This window comes from Pipistrellus kuhlii, unplaced genomic scaffold, assembly GCF_014108245.1.
Source record: "Pipistrellus kuhlii isolate mPipKuh1 unplaced genomic scaffold, mPipKuh1.p scaffold_m20_p_2, whole genome shotgun sequence".
Taxonomy (NCBI): Eukaryota; Metazoa; Chordata; class Mammalia; order Chiroptera; family Vespertilionidae; genus Pipistrellus; species Pipistrellus kuhlii.
This window is the reverse complement of record NW_023425515.1, coordinates 73,966,964-73,990,377: the sequence shown is the minus strand read 5'-3', so window position 1 is coordinate 73,990,377 and position 23,414 is coordinate 73,966,964. Positions and strand designations below refer to the sequence as shown.

The 23,414-nt window shown below is 35.8% G+C and overlaps 1 protein-coding gene across 2 annotated transcripts in view; it reads left to right on the top strand.

Annotated features, from left to right (window-relative positions):
• EPHA6 (EPH receptor A6) overlaps positions 1–23,414 on the top strand; it is an 874,394-nt gene that overhangs the window by 112,452 nt on the left and 738,528 nt on the right. Inside the window, exon 3 of one of the 2 annotated variants that reach the window (XM_045584048.1) lies at positions 2,703–2,807. The exons of the other annotated variant lie outside the window; for it this stretch is intronic. Within the exon in view, the coding sequence (XP_045440004.1) occupies positions 2,775–2,807 (33 nt within the window). The 5' untranslated portion in view covers positions 2,703–2,774. The remainder of the gene's footprint in view (positions 1–2,702; positions 2,808–23,414) is intronic. 2 annotated transcript variants of the gene reach the window in all.

Genomic DNA, 23,414 nt, shown 5'->3' with positions numbered 1-23,414 from the left:
TGGCCTGGCACCAGTGCTGATAAAGCCCTCTGAGAGTTGTGTATGGTTCATGTGTTAGGCCTCTGTAAAGCGGGAGTATTTAGGTAAACGGGTCTTAAGGAAGCGGCAGTGCATAGACTATCGGCTAACAGAAATGTGCATTAGGGACACTGATTAACTAGGTACAGAGTCAGGCTGCTAGCCTCCTACATTCTTTCACAAATGGAGTTATCGGCTAGCAAGAATTTGTGTGTTGGAAAGGCAGGTTACTGGCACAGATTCAGATTGCTAGCCCCCACAAAAATGTCTTAAATTCCCCATCATAATCATTTGATATATACTCTTTCAAAGAGAAAGGAATGTGCTATTTTTCTCCTGTTATAGCTATTGTGGCTTGTGAACTCTATAATGACTGAATTATGGAAAATAAAGTTTTCACCAATTTCACGTGTATAATACACTGGGTTTATCTGTCTTAACTTTGAAAAGGTTTCTCTTGGACTGTGCTTTTGTTCAACAACAATCCTTCTTTCTGGCTTTTTCTTCTTCTTTCACAATCTGGTCTTTTCAGATGTTTTAATTCTTCTTGGTTGCATAACAGGGACAATCTGTTGGTCAGAAATTTATGAAAATCAAAGTAATCTTACTGTTATATATGTCTTAACTTTAACACCTTCAAATTTAAAAGATATATTTTAACATTGAATCTTTTATAAACGCTTGTGAACTCTTTTGTATATAAATTGGATTTTGTTTGCTTAAGTTACAATTGATTTTTAAGACATCTCAACTTATTTTGTGGACAATTTAGCAGGTTTTCTAATTGTCCAGTTTTAAATTATTTTCTTTAATGTCAATATCATGTTGGTGAACATTTTTACCTTAGACGTTTCTGTTGTTAAATCCTAGGGTTTCTCCCACAATACTGTATTGTCCATGTTGAAATAAGTTATTGCTAAAATTTCCCCTTCAAAATGTGAAATATCCCATTTGAATTAGTTTTATTCACAGGGAAATAAATTTAAAGATATTGTGAGCCGCAAAGAAGGCTGTTTGTAAATATAATACTTCACTTTTAACATAAATATCATCATTGTTCATAGAACCAGCATAGTTTCTACCAGAAATCCCTTCTTGCAACTTTAGTCTTCATTTCTGCTGATAGTTTACTGTGAAAGATAAATTTTAATTTTATCTTATGCCAATTATATTAAATAAATTACAATAACCACTTTGTAATCTTCGTTGCAAATTAATCATTTTCACAAATAATAATTTATTTTGTAGAACTATTTTACCAGCCTAGAACTATTATTTTTAACTGTGACTTTGAAATAACCAAATTTCTAGAGTAATTAGATAAAATATACCAAGCAGAAACATATTTCAAATAGGTTTTTGTTTTGTTAAGCAAATGACATATTAAGTAACTAAAATCTTACTATATGTACAACTATCTCAGAGTCATTTGGTAATTGGGTTACAAGAATATTTTTAAAAATTCAAACTTATAGTATTATTTTAAAATGTTTTCAGATATGGAAGTTTAGATAACGTTATGAACTCAGTTCTAGGTAATTGGGTAGGCTAATAAAATTGAAATAAGTACTAACAAATTAAGTACTTAATCACATAATTTAATTGTTTTTTTCCTAAAGGATTATCAATATTAAAATGTAAATATGTTGGAAAAGTTTTTTACATATGATAGCCCTAAATATTATTTTTGCTCTTAGCATTATAAAACACTCTGTTTTATTACTTGTTTTTATATACTAGCACCATAAAAAGAGATGTTACTTTTTATAACTTATATCCATTTTGAATTGTAATATAGGTATTCAAATATCGCTTCTCTAATGTCCACCCAGGCCAGTACGTTAAATAATTCAGTAACTCTCAGAGCACTTAGATTAATGGCTACTGTTTTAGTAACCTCTCTAAGTATTTACTATGTTTGTTTTCACTAAACCTGAACAGTATTCTTATATTACAACATTTTAATGGATGTTTAGAACAACAACTACTGATAAATCATCAATAGTTTTACTATATGTCATATAGTCAGCATTGAGGAGAAATCAATTCAAAATATATTTTTATGTTGTTACTAATTACACTGATCATTTGAACAAGGGAAGAATGATATATATTTGCCAACATAAATCATCTTTTTCATTAAGAGTTAGGAATGAAATTAATGATATTTTCTTTTTTGGTAAATATATATAAAATGATTACATATGACATGTATATGTAAAACCGAACTGTGTAGTATACATGGGAATCTTATTTTTATTTAACAATGCATTTCATATTTTATTGACTGTATAAGAACATATATTTATCTTTTTTTTGTTGCAAATTCAGCTCATAAAGATAGCCCATCAAAAGTCCTAGATAGTTCTGAAGCATCATGTTTCACTTTGTATAAAAGATACCATTGAAGTTTTCTTCAGAAAGAATTTTTACATATGTCTAGTTCTAGGCTGTTTCTGATCTGATTCACACATCCATATTTTCAAACATAGCCTGATCTAAGTTAATACAATGTAATTGTATTTATCTTGACGATATTGTTAATTTTACATGGGAGGACTCATTAGTGAAAATGAATACGAAATGTCGTATCATATAACACCTTCACCCTGCAACATTGCTAAAACAGTATGGAAAAAAACCTCCTCAGGAAAATTTGATATAGCTTTCCTATGCTTTTCCAGACCTATTTTCAACACTGCTAAAAGGGGGGAAAATTCAAGAAGGCACTGAAGAGACCGCTTCACCAGAACCTGATGTTACTTCTCCTCTGGATGTACATGCTGCAGGTTGGAAAAGTTCCTAGGAAAACAACATATTCATTAATAGCATATATTTTTAACTAGAAATATCCTTTTTATGGCAGTTTGTCTTTTTAGGTCGCAGTAGTTTTAATAATCCATATTTTTTACTTTGAACTTACCATTTGTTTCTTAGTTGTTATTTTTTAAAATATCAGTGACAAACATTTGGCTTCCCCAAAATATTTTTGAGATGTAATGGCTTTAAAGCATGCAAATTAGCTGATTAGAATGTCATGGTTTTGTATGTTACAAAGTTAAGAAGATCAAGCTGTTATTAAACCCTTATAATGGCAGTGTGAAGTTAAAGTACTATAAACATTTTTATCAACTTTTTCAAGTACTGTGTATACTACACAAATGACAGTAGGTAGTTTCTATAAATGCTCCTTTTTTATACTTGAAACTAATATATATAATATCACTGATCTTGATTTCAAGTGAAAGTTTAAAATAATAAGCATTTATATAATGTCAATTCTTTATACCAGGGAAGACTGGAATATAGGTCAGTGAGTAGCAAAATGACGTTAAAAGGACATATTTTCCTTTAAGACTGATCTCAAAACTTAAATTTCAGATTTTGTATATTTTGGAAACATGGTGAAACTCTATTCAGAATATTGAAATGCACAGCACTAAAGAGGGGAATTGTAATTCTATGAATAGAGGTTGTACATAATAATTAAAATATATATTTTAAAAGCATAATTGAGACATTTTAAAGATATAATTGCCTAAAAATAATTAAAGTATATAAACATGAAGAACTAAAAAATAATTTTTACTATAGGAGCAAGATTAAAGAACTAATACATGAATTTTATTTTAAAAGAAAAGTCTAAGCCTGGCAGGCAGCGTAGCTCATGAACCAGGAGCTCAGGGTTCCATTCCAGACCAGGGGGATTGCAGGCTCAATCCCCAGTGTAGAGCATGCAGGGGGCAGCCAATCAATGACTAATTCTCATCATTGATGTTTCTCTCTCTTGCCCTCTCCTTTCTTTCTTTAATTTAAATTCTTTACTGTTCAAAGTATTACCTAAGTCTCCTTTTTCCTCCATTGACCTCTCGCCATCCGCTCCTACCCCCAGCACATGTCCTCACCCTCCTACTGACTGTGTCCATTGTTCATGCTCATATACATACATACAAGAACTTTGGTTGATCTCATATCCCCTACTCCCCTGTACCGTCCCCTTCCATCTTAAGTTGGATGGTCTGTTTGATGCTTCTATGTCTCTGGCACTATTTTTGTTAATCAGTTTATGTTGTGTTCATTGTATTCCACAAATGAGTGAGATCCTGTAATTTTTATCTTTCTCTGACTGCATTATTTCATTTAGCATAATGCTCTCCAGTTCTATCCATGCTGTTGCAAGTGGTAAGATTTCCTTCTGTTTTACAGCAGTGTAGTATTCCATTGTGTAGGTGTACCACCATATTTTAATCCAGTCATCTGCTGATGGGCACTTAGGCTGTTTCCAAATCTTAGCAATTGTAAATTATGCAGCTATAAACATAGGGGTGCATATATCCTTTCTGATTGGTGTTTCTGATATTTTAGGATATATTCCTAGAAATGGGATTACGAGGTGAAATGGTAGTTCCATTTTAAATTATTTGAGGAAACTACATAATTATTTGAGGCTACACCAGTCTGCATTTTTACCACGAATATATGAGGGTTCCTTTTTCTCCACATCCTAGCCAGAACTTGTCATTTGTTGAATTGTTGATGATAGCCATTCTGATGGATGTGAGATAGTACTTCATTGTTGTTTTGATTTGCATCTCTTGGATGATTAATGACTTTAAGCATCTATATATATAAAAGGCTAAGTGTCCATCATCTGAATGCTAGATATGATGTGCACTGACCACCAGGGGCAGATGCTTAATACAGAAGCTGCTATGATATGCACTGGCCATTTAAAAATAAACAGCACCATGGACTCCATGGTGCAAAATGTGGCCCACAGCCAACCCCAGCCCAGAAATGGTCGCTGTGGGTGCCAGGTAATGACATCATGTAGCAACGCTGGGCTTCCTCTCCCTGACAACTAGCTTCCTTAGAGTTTCTTCAGTCCAGGAACCTGACTTGCTGTATAGCCAGGTGAAAACTTTTTACACTTTAACCAAATGTTTGTGAAGCATTTTCCTGTGCATCATCTCATTGAATCCTCACAGAAGTCCTGGAGTAGGTACAATAGATAGGAGACTAGGTAGAATCCTATTTCCTTTTCATTACCGTATTTTCCGGCGTATAAGATGACCCCCTAATTTTACACTTAAAACATAGGTTTAGGCCTATATTCGCTGTATAAGACTACCCCCCACTTCCGAGGCAACACCAGTTCTTTTTTAAATAGACTGCCTCTCTGACTCTGGCCAATCTGAGCAGGCTTTTTACTAGAACACAGTGTACATGTTCTGTACCCGAAGCTACACTGTGTTCGAGTAAAAAGCCTGCTCAGATTGGCCAGAGTCAGAGAGGCGGTCTATTAAAAAAAGAACTGGTGTTGCCTCGGAAGTGGGGGGTAGTCTTATACAGTGAATATAGGCCTAAACCTATGTTTTAACTGTAAAATTAGGGGGTCATCTTATACGCCGGAAAATACGATAGGAAGATGTGAATAGTGATGTTCAAATATTTAGTTTAATTAATTTTCTTTCAATGTGCACAGATCCGTTAACCTGGACACTAATTTATTCATATGTCTTGTCTTTTTGTAGGTCCTCTTTCAAAAAGTATCAGTTTAGGTCCTTTGCCCATTTCCTGATTGGATTGTTTATTTTCCTTTTTTTAAGTTGTATGAATTCCTTGTAAATTTTGAAGATTAAACCTTTATGGAGATAACATAGGTAAATATGCTCTCCTTTGCAGTGGGCTTTCTTATTGTTTTGCTGATTTTTCTTTTTTTTTTTTTCTTTTCTTTTTTTCTGTGCAGAAGCTTGTTATTTTGGTGCAGTCCATTTGGTTATTTTCTCCTTACTTTCCATTGTACTAGGAGCTGTATTGGTAAATATATTGCTATGACATATGTCTGCTATTTTGCTGCCTATTAATTCTTCTAAGATTTTTATGGGTTCCCATCTTACATTTAAGTCATTTATCCATTTTGAGTTAATTTTTGTGTATGGTGTAAGTTGGTGATCTAGCTTCATTTTTTTGCATGTATCTATCCAATTTTCCCAACACCCTTTATTAAGGAGACTGTCTTGACTACATTGTATGTTCTTGCCTCCTTTGTCAAATATTAATCGAGCATAATGGCTTGGGCTGATTTCTGAGTTTTCTGTTTGGTTCCATTGGTGTATATGTCTGTTCTTGGGCCAGTACCATGCAGTTTTGCGATTAGTGGCTTTGTAATATAACTTGATATCTGGTTTTTTGATTCCTCCAACTTTGTTCTTCTTTCTCAGGATTGTTACAGCTATTCAGAGTCTTATTTTATTCCATATGAATTTTTGTAGAGTTTATTCTAGGTCTGTGAAATATGCTATTATTATTTTAATGTTGATTGCATTGAATCCATAGATTGCTTTGGGTAGTATGGAATTTTAATGATGTTGAGTCTATCAATCCATGAACATGGTATGTTCTTCTATATGTTTATGTCTTCCTCTATTTCTTTTTTCAACGTCATGCAGTTTTCCAAGTATAGGTCTTTTACCTCTTTAGGTTTTTTGTTGCATTGGAAAATTATCATTTTGTTTTAGTTTTTGTTCTGTGAGCTGACCCTGGGGTCTGGGCAGCCACCATCCAAGGCTTGCCTGTTCCTCGGGCCAGCCCTGGGCAGTTGGGCAGTCACTGTCTGAAGTTTGCCTGTGCTTTGGACTGGCCTGGGTAGTTGGAAAGCTGACATCTGAGGCTTGCCTGCACCTTGGAACAGCCCTGGGTAGCTGGGGGGCTGAGGGGACTGGGGGACTCTGGAGGCAGGTACATAGAGAGGCTGGGCCTGCCCCCAGGCCTATTTTTGCCATGCACCTGCCACCCCGACAGGGCTGAGCATACTGGGTGCCACCATCTTGTGGGTGTGGGTGCTGCCATTTTTGAGGGTGGGATAGTCAATTAGCATATTCTCTCCTTATTTGCTATGGGTACTTCCATCTTTGTGACAGTGTGAGAGTCAATTAGCATATTCACTCTTTATTAGATAGGATACCTCCACCTATGGAGGCATAACATCCTTATACTAACTCTGTAAAGTCATATATTCTTTACTGTATAGATATAAATCTCTAAGATTAGATAAGTTTAAGTAATTTAAATTCACTCATAGTAAAGTGTTGAAGCCATGGGTTAAATCACAATTTTTAATTGAAATTTCTAGGTTATATTATGTATCTGATTCCTTTTATAGAAAGACAGAAAACAATGCCGTGTCAGTACATTATAAATACAAACTTGGTATCATAGTCCATATATTTATAGCAATTCAGAAAAAGAAGAGTTCTCTATGATCTGGAATGGTCTTGAAAGGTAGCATGGTCTCTAGGGAGGAAGAACATACAATACAGAGAAGATTTGACTACTGTTTCTCCTTAGGCCTAATCCTAATAGACAGAGTTCTCGGAAAACTTAATCCTCTCTTATCACTCAAGGTGAGTACTTCTTTTATTGCTTCATACTGTACCAGGAAGTGACCCTTGTCATTTAGCATTCCTCAATACACCCATTCAGAGGAGAGAGTGAGCTTGTTGTGGTCTGAGACTTCTGTTGAATGGTCTGAAAAACATCACTGATCACGGTGACTAGCATGTGATAGATATGTTTTCTGAACTTGTTTTCTATTAAGTGTCAGGGTCAGTCTTTGAATTCCCTCTGAAATTGGTCAGTCTGTCCCATGCTTTTTTGACTCTGAATTTATTTTGTTCATTAGTTTATTTTGTTCATTACATTCAATATTTGAGTGAGATTATGTGATACTCATCTTTCTCTGACTGGTTTATTTCACTTAGCATAATACTCTTCCAGATATTTTATTTTCTAAAGGAAAAATTGGATTTGAAAGTTTAATTTAATATTTACATAATTGAAAAATAAAGTATAAGATTTATATTTTTAATTATTAAATCACTATTGAGAAGCTGTATTAGGAAATTAATTTAGTATTTATATTATTGAAAATTATGTCTATCGAAACTACATTTACTTCTAATTTAAAGATTAATCATACATTTTATCATATAATAAAATCCTCAATGCCAATATCCATGAATTAAAATATAAAAGTTTACAGCTTCCACTTTTTTTTATAGAGTTAGCTGCTATTACAATTTACTAGCTATGTTCCAAGTTTTTAAAAAAAAAATGGGCTACTTCTACCCATTTTTATGCAAATTTATTTTATTTAACTTGACATATCTTGGACAGCATTTACTGATCTAATATTTGCCATTCCTTCCATCTCTTATTCCCTGTACCCAAATCATTAGCAAATTCTATCAGGTCAACCTTAAACTATATCTAGAATCATTACATTTACTGCTGTACAAACCCAGGCTCTGCCTCCTATCACTTGGACTGTGAAATAGCATCAGCACTGATGTCCCTTCCTCACAAGCCACTTGAAGCCAATTATCAAGACAGCAGCAATCAGAATGACCCACTTAATGTATAAGTTAGATCTTGTCATTTCTCCAGACAAAACCTCATAGTGGTTTGAAATCTAATTAAGGGTAAGCCAGAAATCCACTCCATAGCCTGTTCCATCCAGCCTTGGTGATCTTGCCTCTCAGCTGTCTCATTGAACTCATTTCTTAACCACTCTGAACCTTTCACACTGAACTGTAGCCACATTGGCCCCTTGTTATTTCTCAAATAAACCCTGCTCATTTCTAACTCATGCCCTTTGATCTATTTTTTCTTCCTTTCATGCTACTCCCCCAGATTTTTTCTTGGCTTTCTCCTTCAGGTATGTTTGAAGTATCAGGACATCAGAGAAGTGTCCCTGGTTATCTGCTACAAAGGAATACCTCCCTCATTCATGCACAGCTCCTTTACCATATTTCACTTCATTTTTCTCTTAATACTTTTCACCATTCAGATTTTTTTTATTTTTATATGTTTCTTTTAAATTTATTTTTTAAATAAGCTATCACTTAATAAACGTTCCATGAAAACAGAAACTGTGTTACATATTCACTATACATAGAACACTCACTGGCATAACATGTTCTTCATAAATACTTATCGAATGCATTTATGAATGATTTGAATTATTAATGAGCTATATTAATACCTGTTATATGTTCTTAAATATAGATAAATCATAAGTAATCTACTGACCTATTATAGGTATTTCATTGGTCTCTATTCACACTTAAAAATACTACTCGGTGAACAATCTTGTGTTGTGTTTCTGTGAAACATATCTCTAATACAGTCACATACCACACAATGACATTTTAGTCAGCAAACAGACTGCATATAAGACAGTGCTGGAGCTGAATTTTCTGCAAGAAATAGAATGATATGTGGTTCAGGAGTAATGTTTTCTCTCTGATGGGAGAATATCTGTGGAACTTAACAATAGAGTTTCTCTAACTCACAGTACCTTAATTTGGAGTACACAGATTATATCCCAATCAGTAGACCACTAGCCTGTTTCAGACAGAAGAGCTGTCTTCCCAGTGCTACATATTCAGAGGGAGCTACAGCACTCTCAGACCTCTGATGGTCTTCAGAACACATTGCTGTAATTTCTTTGTTGAGGACTTAAGATTCTGTACAAGGACACAAGTATACAGGAGCTGCCTTAATCAGGATTAAGAACCACTGCCACTTCAGTAAAAACTTTCAATGGTAATATAGAGCCAGCCTGTTCCTATACTTTGGAAAAAAATTGCATTATAGTAATGGAAAGTATAGACAAGTTTTATTTCTTTCATGAATTCAATGCCAGAGAATGCTCTTTGCGCCAGGTGGCATCAATAGAATCCAAAACAAATTTGCAAGGTCAAAATATTGAGTCCTCAGTTCTACACCCTCTTCGTGTTGCACCCTTTTTTCTTTTTTTTTTTATTAATGGATACTACAAAGTTTCCTAATCTGCAAGTTTCCATCGCTCCAACATGTAGAAGCCAAAACCACATTGCTGTGACAATTTCCTATATTTCTGAATCTCTCCATATTGATTTCTTATTCCTAGACAGTCATTTCTTCCTTTCACTTCTTCCTGACAGTCATTATGGTGATCTATGCCTCACTCAGCCAGTGCGATATTTCCAAGCATTCAGACCACATGCCTGTTCAGGGAGCATTACTGACAACTGAGTCCTATTTCTGACCCTTTAGGAAGGAAGCATGGGGAGGGCTTGTGGGACAGTATTTATAAAGTCCACAGCAGTGTAGGCCTTCAAAGTCCCTCAGCTCTCATCACTCACCCATTCAGACCAGCTTCCAGTCCTGGAAGCTCCATTCATGGTAAGGGCCCATACAGATATTCCATTTTTTATCTTCTATGCCATATTTTCACTGTTTCTCTTTTATGTTAGATATAGTTAAGTATACAAATACCTATCATTGTGTTACAGTTGCCCACAGTATTTATTCAGTACCATAACATGCGGTATAGGTTGAAGTTTAGAAGTAATAGGCTATACCATATAGCTTAGATGGGTAGTAGTAGGCTGTACCATTTACGTTTGTCCAAGTGCACTCTGATATTTGCACAATGACAAAATTGCCTAACAACACATTTATTAGAGCATTTTTCCATCATTAAGTGACACATAATTGTAGTAGACACAAAGAACCAAAGGGTATAAAATTTTTAATTTGATATGTGCTTATGAGATTCCCTTCAAAAAGATGGATCATAAGTATGTTCCTTTCTGAAATGAAGTGATTTTATTCTTAGGCATGCTATCCCCCTTATATTTATTCAGGTTTCTATATGTTTTAATGAGTTTTATTTTTGTCTGCTTATGGTTTTTCAGTATCTATGCAAGAAATATTTAAGATATTTAGTAGTGCATAATTTCCAAGGAGATAGAAGAAAACAAAGTTTGGTATGTTAAATTGTGGAGTTAGGGTTGATTGTGTACAATACTTGAATCAGTATTCCTAGGCTTTTTTAAAACTATTTTTTGTGAATTTCAAGATTAATGTCAAAATGGACTATGTGATCTGAAAAAAGATATGGTAATGCATCTATGAAAGCAGGTAGAAATTTAAAAAATATGATTGAGGTGATACTTTTTGTTCAGTAATCTATTTTAGCCTTCACAGAAGGAATTCAATGATTTAAATTATATATATATATATATATATATATATATATATATATATATATATATAAATAAATAATATATATGACAACACTCATTTTAATATCCATGTCAGTAAATCTGGCATTTTTCATCTCCTAACACATTGTGCTAATGATTTTGAGATGAATGCATTTCAGTTAAAAAAATAGGAATTACTTGAAAAGTGTTGCAAGTAGGTGCAAATACAAACTGTATTTAGTGTGATATGAACAATGCTTTGAAGAAAGCTGAAGAGTAATTTGCTGATAGCTCTGAAGGATTGAAATGTTTAAAACATTCCCTTTTCATTGTTACGTGAATCAGTTTCAGTAGTAAAAGAATAAACATACCCTCTGCTTTCTTGAGCAAATGCTTTTGCAGGTCAGTGTCAAGGTTGCTAAATTGAAAAATGTTACATGCTGTAAAAAGAGGATACAAATAAATTGTAGAGCATTATTTGATACATGTGAATCTTTTTATAAGTGCCATTCTAAGCCTTCTGAAGAAGCAATAATTCATACACAAAGAGCAGTGGCTTAGATATTGGTAATTAGGAGAAATTTCTTCCTTTGCATTCTTCCCTCTCCCAGAAGGTTATTGAGAAATTGCTAATAAAAAGGCACATAGGTAATAGTAACTAACCAGAAGGTTTAAGCATATCCAGATAACTATGACCCATTGAAATGACTGTGCTGCTACTAACCCTGCATAATTTAAATGCCTACAAATAATAACACTTACCTGAAAGCTAGGAAAAAACCTTCAGGTTTTTGCAGTTCTGGGAGGATATATATATTTAAAAGGCTAATATGTAAAGTGTCCTTCTGCTTATCTGACGAGTTGCTATGACGTGCACTGATCACCAGAGGGAAGATGCTCAATGCAGGAGCTGCAATGATGCACACTGGCCATTTACAGAGAAATGGCAGTGCAGACCTGGCACCGACAAAGCAACACTCGGCTTCCTCCAATTGGAACACAGACCCCGCCACTGTCCCAGAGCAACACCCCACCAAATTGCAGCCAATGCTGCCGAGACCAGAAATGGTGGCTGTGGACGCTGGGTAACAACATCATATAGCAGTGCCTCGCTTCTAGCAACTAGCCTCCTTGTAGTTTCTTCATCCCAGAACATGACTTGCATTATAGCCAGGTGCAAACATTTTACACTTTAACCAAATGTCTGTGAAGCATTTTCTCATGTCTTCTCTTATTTGATCCTCACAGAACTCATGGAGTAGATAGAATACTCAGTGGAATCCTATTTTCTTTTCGTTAGCGGGAAAATGGGGATTTAGAAAGCTTAGAAACTTGACCCAATTAAAAAGAAGTAAGAAATGGTGGACCTTGAAAATGACTTCAGGTTTTCTCATTGCATAAAATATAGTCAAACGCTGCTTCAGTTAAATATTTCATCCTTTGTTCTCCCTCCTGATCTACAATAATAATCTGCTGACAATTACCTAAAAAAGAAGTTGGGGTGCTTCAATGGGCTGGAAAAAGTTTAGCTACATCAGAAAGCAGGTCTAATTAAACAAGTTTATTCTATATCTATAAAAGATTCAGTTGACTCACGCATGTGTGATACATACTGGTATAAAGCTCTCACTGGTGCCAACTGCATGTGTGTTTCTGTCCATCATTGTCAATCATGAATTTGGATGACACTTCTATTATAGAGACAGGGCGAATGGCAATATCAAAATATTTCTTCTAATTATTTTCCTTTCAATGTGCATGAATTTGTGCACCAGGCCACTAGTCTAATAGAATCTGTTGGCATTTTCATTCTGTCCAGTTGAATGTTATGACTTTGAAATGAAAAGAAGATACATGAAGTGAAAGCAGGTTACAGACCTTAAAATTCTATAAAGAAGGGTATCCTTTGGATACATTTTCCAAAGACCTGAATGAATTAATTTGTCAATAGAATTGTCCCTATGATCAGTAAGTGATTAAAATAAAATTTAATGGAAAGTGATAAAAAGTTTTCAGTAATTCCACAAACCCAGGATAGGAGAGGAAATAAGAAGTTGCCAAAACTGGTTTGGCTCAGTGGATAGAGCTTCGGCCTGAGGACTGAAGGGTCCCAGGTTTGGTTCCGGTCAGGGGCATGTATCTTGGTTGCAGGCACATCCTCAGTAGGGGGTGTGTAGGAGGCAGCTGATCGATATTTCTCTCTCATCAATGTCTCTAACTCTCTATCCCTCTCTCTTCCTCTCTGTAAAAAAAAACACACAATAAAATATATTTTAAAAAAAAGTACAGAAAATTTGAATTGTAGATAATGGAAACAATAAAAATTGGATGCTGTAAAATACTAACAGAATTGACTTTAAGTATATTGAACAAAGCAAGAATAATGTCCACAGGAATTTGGAAAATAAGTGAATAGTAATGAGAAGTCATTGAAAGGAATTTGGATACTCATAGTGCAGTGGCATTGGTGGATCAAAACTTAAGACCCAAATAGGAGGAAAATCTATGAAGTTGAGGAGTATTTAGAGAAAATAAAAAGGAAAAACAAGTGTTGACAAGATTGGATGGCTAAGGCTGTTACTATATTATCTACTGAGGTTCTTAATTTAATTTTGAAAATTTGAACCAAATAAAGATATTGAAATTTCTTCCTGAACGCAGAATCCTGCTCTATGTACTTTTAATGAAACTCCTATTGCACAATGTAAAGAATATGTCATTGGGAATATATCAGAAACTTAGGAACCTGTTACTATAAAGAATAATAGAAGTCATTAAATTTCAATCACTTGTTAATGTTTGTCAACATAGCACTGACTGATGTGAAAATAATGAAATACTTCAGAGTAACTAATCAAGTCTTGTTGCAATTCTCATTAGTTAAGTAAAATAAAGGGGCTGGGAAAAATAAATAGTTTTGTTCATTTTTATTTAACTTACAAAAACCTCTAACAATGTACATGGGAGAGATCTCTTCCCCCACCGAAACTGAACTATTAGACCACAAGTAGAAGAATTGTATTTAGAAGAGTCTCAGCAGTGGGAATTATACGTGTGTACTCTATTAATCTCTAATAATGTGACATACTCACTGAATATTGGATTCTTTCCCCATGGCAACTATCATGTGTCCTTTAAGATTTTGATTTTCAGTTCAGCTATTTGTTCTTTGACTTTAGACTGTGCGATTCAACTTCATAAGCTTCAGTCTCCTTATATTAAAAATCCTACCTTATAGGATTTTTGTGAGGACTGAAGTTGATATTGCATGTAAAGTTGTAACACAATGGTTCTATTCATTCAGTAAGTACTGTAATAATAGCGATTGATATTTTAATAATACTGCCAATGATATTTATTGGATGATTTAAATTTTCTTGGACTGGCTTTTAATGGCATTTTTACTATATATCTTTGTTGGATGGAGAGATGGATAATAATGGACCATTAACATGAACTACACATTTGTTATTTCTTTTTTTTTTTCACATTTGTTATTTCTATTGCTAAAATTCACAGTTTCCATATACTGCTGAGTCTCTCCCAATAATTTTCCTACTTACCTTTGTAAGGGGTCACTTTTGATCCACTGTGATAATAAATGGATCATGAGGGGCCAGGAGTGAAAGTAGGGAGACTAGTCAAATGGCAGTTGCAAAAGTACCAGTGAAAGGGAAACTAAGTTATTGGCAATGCAGGTGGAGAAAAATTGACATATGTTGGGTATGTTTGGAAAGTAAAGCTAATATGACTAGCTATTGAATTTTGTGTCAGATATCAGGAAAAAATAATTGATCACTGCTAGAATTTGCCTCGACTGTCTGGTAGATCATTGTGGTTGCATTTACTAGCCTGGGTAAGACTGGCAGAGGAGCAGAATGGTGGAAGGCTAAAATCAAGAGTTCTGCTCGTGTTTTTTGATGCCTGTTACACATTGAATAGATCAAAAGGGCTATTGCGAATATGAGTTCGAAGTTCAGTGAAGAGGATAGGACTCCCGATATAAATTTGGAAATTATTGGCATGAAGATGATATTTAAAATCATCAAACTGATCGATATCATATAGTTGGAGAATGTAGTCTTAAAAGAGTAGTTGGAATAAGTGATGGTTTTCTTCTCTTCCAGTATCTAATTCATTCATAAGTGAAATGTCTGCAATGCTCTCATAGTCTTTACATCACTTCATATTATAAACTTTAAGATTTAGTTCCCAAGGTAACTGGTTCTCCCACTAGTACTCCATCCTGAAGTGCATGCATTTTTATTTAGATTGCTTAGAAGAAATGCCAGGTTGGCCTACATCAATTGAATACTTCTTGGCCATTAAGTTATCCTCCTTTCAGTAACCTAGGTGACTTTCCTCCAGGTTAGGAACCAATGTTTTCAATATATACTGCATAATAGATATTATGTTATACATTGTACAGGTGTTATCTCATTAAGTCACTGCAATGAACTGTGAGATTGGTACTTTTAACTTTATTTCATTGATGAAGTATTGAGTATGAAAATAGATCTCCTGAGGTTCCTGAGGTTCTGTCCTCCGGTACCATTTTACCTTTTTCTTTGAGATTGTTCAGCATGAATCTGGGCCATTTTAAACAATACAGATATTTAAATACAACAGATAAAAGGATGACTATTATTATTTAACACTAGAGGCCCAGTGCACAAGATTCATGAACTCAGGGGTCCCTCAGCCCGGCCTGCACCCTCTCGCAGTCTAGAGACCTCAGAGGATGTCTGACTGATGGCTTAGGCTCACTCCCTAAGCCATCAGTCAGACATCCTTAGTGTTGCCACAGAGGTGGGAGAGGCTCCCGCCACAGCTGCTGTGCTTGCCAACGGTGAACTAACAGAGGGCAGCTCCTGTGTTGAGCATTTGCCCCTGGTGGTCAGTGCATGTCATAGTGACCCTTGTTCTGCGGTTCAGTCAATTTGCATATTACCCTTTTATTATATAGAATATTTACTAATGTGTCATTTTTATTAATAAATATATTATTTACATATTATTAAATTCACCCAATTACAGTGTATAAGTTAGTGATTTTTTTTTATATTCACAGAGTTGTGCAACTATCACCACAAATTTAGAATGTATTAAAAAACTCTGTTCCCATTAACAATCCTTCCCTACCCTCCTCCCACCTCACCTCTCCCCAGCTTCTGACAGTAGGCAAACATTAATCTATATTCTACCTCTATAGATATTCTAGACATTTCATATAAATGGAATCACGGTATGTATGCACAACCCATGGACACATACACTGGGGTCCTGAGGGCTCAGAGGCCAGGGAGGATAGGAGTGGGCTTGAAGAGGTTAATGGGGGGAGGGGGGAAGGAGAACCTACGTAATACTTCCAACAAAAAGATTAAAAGAAAAAAGCTTCATTTAATCTGTGGCATTTGAAAATTCTCTGAAGTGTGAATGGAATTTGGATGGGTAAACAAGTCCTATGGGAACAGTGACGGGCACAGGTGGAAAAGAGAAAGGAACAGAGAGTTAAAATAATTATTTCATTTTGACTATAGCATGGCTTGCAGAGAACCTGGAACTGAAACATAAAAGAGATTGAGAAGATGGTTCAAGTACAAGAAGTGCCTTTGGGATGTGCCTCACCCCCAGTTATTACCCCACCCCCAGAAGACAAGTACACTATTGTATTTGTAAACCAAGGTTAAGGTCAGCTTTGATTGTGTATTAATTCCTCTGCGATTACGGATAACTTCCTCAATGGGACTGGGCATGCTTTTCAGTTGATGGGCTTTGGGGATGAGAAGTAATATAGTGCAGAAAGCGGTCTAGGATAGTGACTCATATCCCTACTGCCTTTTGGCTGCATGAGACTAATGTTTCCTCAAATGGTATTATTTATTTTTCTAAAAGTCATTTATTTCACACCATGCCCTAAGTTGGGTATTGGCTGAGTTGAGTATTCCATTTTTCTTTCTTCAATGCATTGGTGACATATATATATATATATATATATATATATATATATATATATATATAGTAATATGCTAAGTGTCTGAGTGTTTGACTGTTCAATCATTCGACCATTCGACTGGTAGCTATGATGCACTGGATAACCAGGGTGCAGACACTCATCGCATAGGCATGGAAACATGGAACACACTGATGGATCTCAGAGGGAAGTGGAGGAGGGTAGGAAGAGATTAACCAAAGATCTTATATGCATACGAGAGGCCCAGTGCATGGATTTGTGCACTGGTGGGGTCCTGCGGCCTGGCCTGCAGGGATCGGGCAAAAACTGGCAGTCCCAAGGGGTCCCAGATTGCTAGAGGGCACAGACCAGGCAGAGGGACGCCACGGGTGTACAGATTCATGCACTGGACCTCTAGTTATTCTAATAATTACCTTTTGTCCTGCAATGTAAGTCTCTCAAGTACTTGAGATACTATATAAATTAATACAACTCATTTACTTTATGATATCCCAGTTCACCATGCCCTCAGTTGGGTATTGGCTGAGTTGAATTAGATTGTTAGTAATTGAGATACTTCAGAGTGGTAGGGATTATCACTATCTCACTGTCAGCAGTAGAATTCTACTTGGCATTTGGCCTGTGAGTAATCAGTTACTGTGTTAATTGCTTCCTGGAACCATTTTTTGTACCAAATGTCTTAGTTGTAGTTCCTTTGTAAGTTGATTCTGAAAGGAGAATTTGAGTTCAGGTAGTTTATTTGGGAGATGCATGGCTCAAGGAAGGAAAGTGATACAGACGAAGAATGACAGCAATAAAGGGTGCTTTAGTAAGCTAGCTAATACCATGGATAATTGGAGCTTAGTTCCACTGAGGCATTCTGGGGAATGGTATAAAACAGATGTCTCAGACACTAAAGTCCATGAGTTATTTATTTGTTGAGGGCCTTTCCCCTGGGGATGTTAATTCCTCAGCACTTCTGACCTGCTGTGTACACAGACAGTTTGGGAGAATTTAAAAAACAAATAAACAGGTCTTATGCACAGTGTTGATTTTAGATCATCCTGAAAGGCTGGAAGGACTAATAGAATACTGATAGCCTCTGACACAGAGAAGTGAAATTAAAGTTAATTAATATCAGGCCATGGAAAGGCATGGACTGCCATTCAAGGAAATACATTTTTAGACTTGATTATCTCTTACACAAGAGAGTTACACCAAATTGGTGAGGAAAAATATTACAGTTTAAACTGTTATCTCTTTTACACACATTTATTTAAAGTGAAAAAGGACCTCCATGCTAATCAGTATATATAAACATCTACTATTGGCTAAAATACAGTCCTATCCCCAAGATATTATAACCCTCTTCCCCAAATGGCCAAGATTAGAAATAATCAGATTTTTTTTTTATGTGGCTCCCTCCTATGGCTCTCACAGATTTCCAAGAATTGTATATTCATGTACAAGAAGTGAAATCTAGTCTGTCTTAACACTACTGAAAAAGTTGCTTTTGAGGCCAGGAAAACCAATCATAACTACCTCTTAATTCTGGCCACTTAGTTCACAGTCTCACTATTATCATGAGTCTGTGCAAGTACACTCTTGCTTTATTTATTTACTAGAGGCCCAATGCATGAAATTCGTGCAAGGGGCTTGGCCCTCACAGCCACGCAGCTTGCCTCGGCCCTCACAGCCCTGGCTTCATCCAGAAGGTCGTCTGGAAGATTGTTCAGCTGCCCAGTCTAATTAGCATATTACACTTTTATTATTATGGACATATACACTGAGTGGCCAGATTATTATGATCTCTGAATGCATAATAATCTGGCCACTTAGCTTATATCCTATATAATAAAAGGCTAATATGCAAACTGTCCTCTCGACCAGGAATTTGACCAATAGGCAGGCCTGCCAACTGCACATGTCCCCTCCCCCTGGGCAGGCTGTACAGATGCCACCCATGCACAAATTCATGCACCGGGCCTCTACTATATATACACTGAATGGCCCAATTATTATGTGTTCAAAGATCATAATAATCTGGCCACTCAGTGTATCATAATGTTATACATACAGATTATATAATATGTGGAATTGCTAAATGATACATAATGTCTTATATATAATTATTAAGTAATATATAACAGATGTATATCTATTTTTCAAAGTAGGAAATATAGTTAACTCGTTGTTTATAATTTTGTTTTTTTTAACCTAATGTATTATTGATATTTTCTAAGCAATTAAATGTTTTTCTTTCATTTAAAAAAATGTTCAATGAAAGTTGACATTCAATATTAGTTTCAGATGTACAATATAGTGATTAGAAATTTAAATAACTTATGAAGTGATTCCCTTGACTAGTCTGTCACCCTTCTACACCATGCATATTTATTAAAGTTATTATTGGCTATATTCCCTATGCTGTACTTTACTCCCCATGACTATTTGTAGCTGCCAGTTTGTACTATTTAATTCCTTCACCTTTTTTATCCAGTCCATCAACCCCCTTCCCATCTGGCAACCATCAGTCTGTTTTCTGTTTCAATGAGTTTGATTCTATTTTGTTTGTTTATTTTGTGGTGTTTTTTTTTATGTCCCACGTATAATTGAAATTATATAGTATTTTTATTTCTCCATCTGACTTATTTCACTTAGCATAACATCATCTAGCTTCATCCATGTTGTCACAAATGGTAAGATTTCATCCTTTTTTTAAAAATATATATTTTATTGATTTTGTACAGAGAATAAGGGAGAGAGATAGAGAGTTAGAAACATCGATGAGAGAGAGTCATCCATTAGCTGCCTCTTGCACACCTCCTACTGGGGATATGCCCGCAACAAAGGTTCTTGCCCTTGACCGGAATCGAACCCGGGACCTTTCAGTCCCCATGCCGATGCTCTATCCATTGAGCCAAACCGGTATCGGCAGATTTCATCCTTTTTTATGGCTGATTAATATTCCATCCTATCTAATAAAGAGGGAATATGCTAATTGACCCTCAAGCCATTGCAAAGATGGAAGTACCGACAGGCAATAAGAAGGGGATATGCTAATTGATTGCCCCATCCTCAAAAATGGCTGTGCCCACAGCCACAGGATGGTGGCACTCAGTCCTGTCAGCCCCACCTGGACAGCAGATGCATGACAAGGCCTCCAGAGTCCCCCAGTCCCTTCAGCCCCCCAAGCCATCCAGGGCTGGCCCAAACTGCAGGCAAGCCTCAGATGGCAACTTTCCCGCTACCCAGGGCCACCTGAGGCTCAGATAACCAAGGCTTGTGCTGCCAGCAGTGGCAGCAGCAGAGGTGTGATGGGGGTGTCGTCTTCCCTTGATCGCCGGATCACCTCCTGCCCCTGAAGGCTCCCAGACTGTAAGAGGGGGCAGGCCTGGCTGAGAGAACCCCCTCCAGTGCATGAATTTTCATGCATCAGGCTTCTAGTTGTATATAATTACCACATTTTTAAAAATATATATATTTTATTGATTTTTATACAGAGAGAAAGGGAGAGAGATAGAGAGTTAGAAACATCGATGAGAGAGAGTCATCGATCAGCTGCCTCTTGCACACCCCCTACCGGGGATATGCCTGCAACCAAGGTACATGCCCTTGACCGGAATCGAACCCGGGACCCCTCAGTCCCCAAGCCGATGCTCTATCCATTGAGCCAAACCAGTCCTGGCTAATTACCACATTTTTATTCAATCAGGTATCAATGGACACTTAGGTTTCTTCTGTATATTTACTATTTTAAATAATGTTGCAATGAACATAGGATGCATACATCTTATTAATTAGTGTTTCGGGTTTCTTTGGATGAATACCCAGAGGTAGGATTGCTGGGTCATGTGGAAATTGTATTTTTAATTTTTTGAGGAACCCATGCTGTTTTCCATAGTCACTGCACCAATTTGCAATTCCACCAAGAATGCATGATGGTTTTGTTCCCTTTTCTCCACATCCTCACCAACATTTGTTCTTTGTTGGTTTATTGATGATAGCCATTCTGGCAAATGTATAGTGGTGATATTTCATTGTTTTTATTTGCATTTATCTGATAATAAATAACACAGAACATTTTTTCATGTGTCTGTTGTCCATCTTTATGTCCTCTTTGGAAATATTTATTCAGGTCCTCTGCTCATTTCTTACTCAGATTGTTTGCCCTTTTGATGTTAAGTTGTATGAGTTATATATTTTTGTTATCAATACTGCTGGGCAGTTGTTACTCTTATTAGCTTCGTGCACATGTGTAACATTTTTGTGTGTGAGAGATCCTTTGGCTAAGCAATTTTTTAAAAATGTTTTATTCATGTTTGGAAATAGTAGAATGGAACTGAGCAAACTGAAGAGAAAACAAGATGAGTTTTATATGCTTGAAGGAAATTCAGAAAGGGGAGAGTGTGTCCACAGCTAATATGTATGTTGGGGTTGGATTGTGTTTATTATAAAATCTGGGAGTCTTCATCTTTTAAAAATATGTTTTTAACAATAATTATTTGGTAACTGACATATATTTCATCTTCTCTCTGGAGCTTTTATATGCCTTGTACTTATAGGCTTAAATTTTTTTCTTTAAAAAATTGACTCATTTAAAAAAATGTTATATTCCTTAATTCTTTTAATTGTTAGCTACTTAGGAAATGTGCAATATTTTACTTATTGGATTTATGAATTGTAAGCTTTTATAGAAAAAGTTATAATGTAAGCAAACACACAGACATATATTTTTCATTTATCTTTAGAGTTCATATAAAAATGCTTTGTAAGTCCGGCCAGCATGGCTGAGTGGTTGAGTATTGACCTTGAACCAGGAGGTCATGGTTTAATTCTCGTTCAAGGCACATGACTGGGTTGTAGTCTCAATCCCCAGTGTGGGGCATGCAGGAGGCAGCCAATTAATGATTTTTCTCTCACTGTTGATATTTCTATTCTCTCTTTCTCTTCCTTCCTCTCTAAAATTAATAAAAATATTTTTGAAAAATATTTTATAAATTTATATTTATACATACTCATATTCTTTTATCTCTCAAGAATATTGAATTAATCAAAAGCATACATGATTATTAATATCTAATAATTTTTGTCCTTTGCAAAGCACCTAACCATAAAAGTCTAAGTTCATTTATTCTGTATAATATATTTTAGATCCAAAAGATTTATGTTCCTAACATGACCTTAAAACTCTATGTGATGCATCATAAGGTTTTTTATTACTATGCTAACGGCAATTTTAGTTTGCTATTCTGTGGAATATAATATGAAATATCCAGGGATAGGGTTTATTTTTCTTGAAGCTTGAAAGGAGAATGGATGTTAAGCAATGTTATTAGGTTAGCTTCAAAATTATTTGTTTTTTGAACCAACTGAATAAGGCAGTATTAAAGTTGGGGTCACTGCCTACAGGAGCAAAAGCAGAGGATTTATAGAGCAGACATGGAAGCAAAGCAAGGGAATTATTTCATTGGCTATTGCTTAAGCAGTTACTGAGTTTGGGAAAGTCTAGTTGGCTATATGTGACTTTTCCTAAGAAAAGACTAAACTTTTTCTAAAAATTGTTAGAAATAACACGGTAAGTTTATTACATTCTCTGGCTTTGGCACAGTAATAATTGTGTCAGATCCTGTATAAAGGCATGTTGTTCTTTTATTTATTTTTATTTTTTAAAAATATGTTTTTATTGATTTCAGAGAGAGGGGAAGGGAGAGGGAAAGATAAACACCTAAGTGCAAGAAAAACGTCAATACGTTGCCTCTTGCAGCACCCTGAGCAGCAATCATATGGTGCATGTGATGCAGCGCAACAAACTGAGCCACACTGGCCAGGGAGAAAGGCGTGGTGTTCTTTTATTTTCTTTAATTATTTATATTTTCTTTTTTTTTAATTAATTAATTAATTTATTTATTTTTTATTGATTTTGTACAGAGAGGAAGGGAGAGAGATAGAGAGTTAGAAACATCGATGAGAGAGAGTCAACGATCAGCCGCCTCTTGCACACCCCCCACCGGGGATGCGCCCGCAACCAAGGAACATGCCCTTGACTGGAATCGAACCCGGGACCCTTCAGTCCCCAAGCCGACGCTCTATCCATTGAGCCAAACTGGTCTCGGCAATATATTTTCTTTATTGATTAAGGTATTACATATGCATCCTTATCCTCCTATTGTTCCCCCACTCCTGCCCTCACCACCCTGGTGTCTGGGTCCATTAGTTAGGCTTATATGCATGTATGCAAGTCCTTTGATTGATCTCTCCTCTTTACCCTCACCCTCCCCTACCTTCACTCTGAGGTTTGATGGTCTGATCGATGCTTCTATATCTCTGGATCTGTTTTTGTTCATCAGTTTATTTTGTCCATCAGTTTATTTTGTTCATTCCACAAATGAGTGAGATCATGTGAT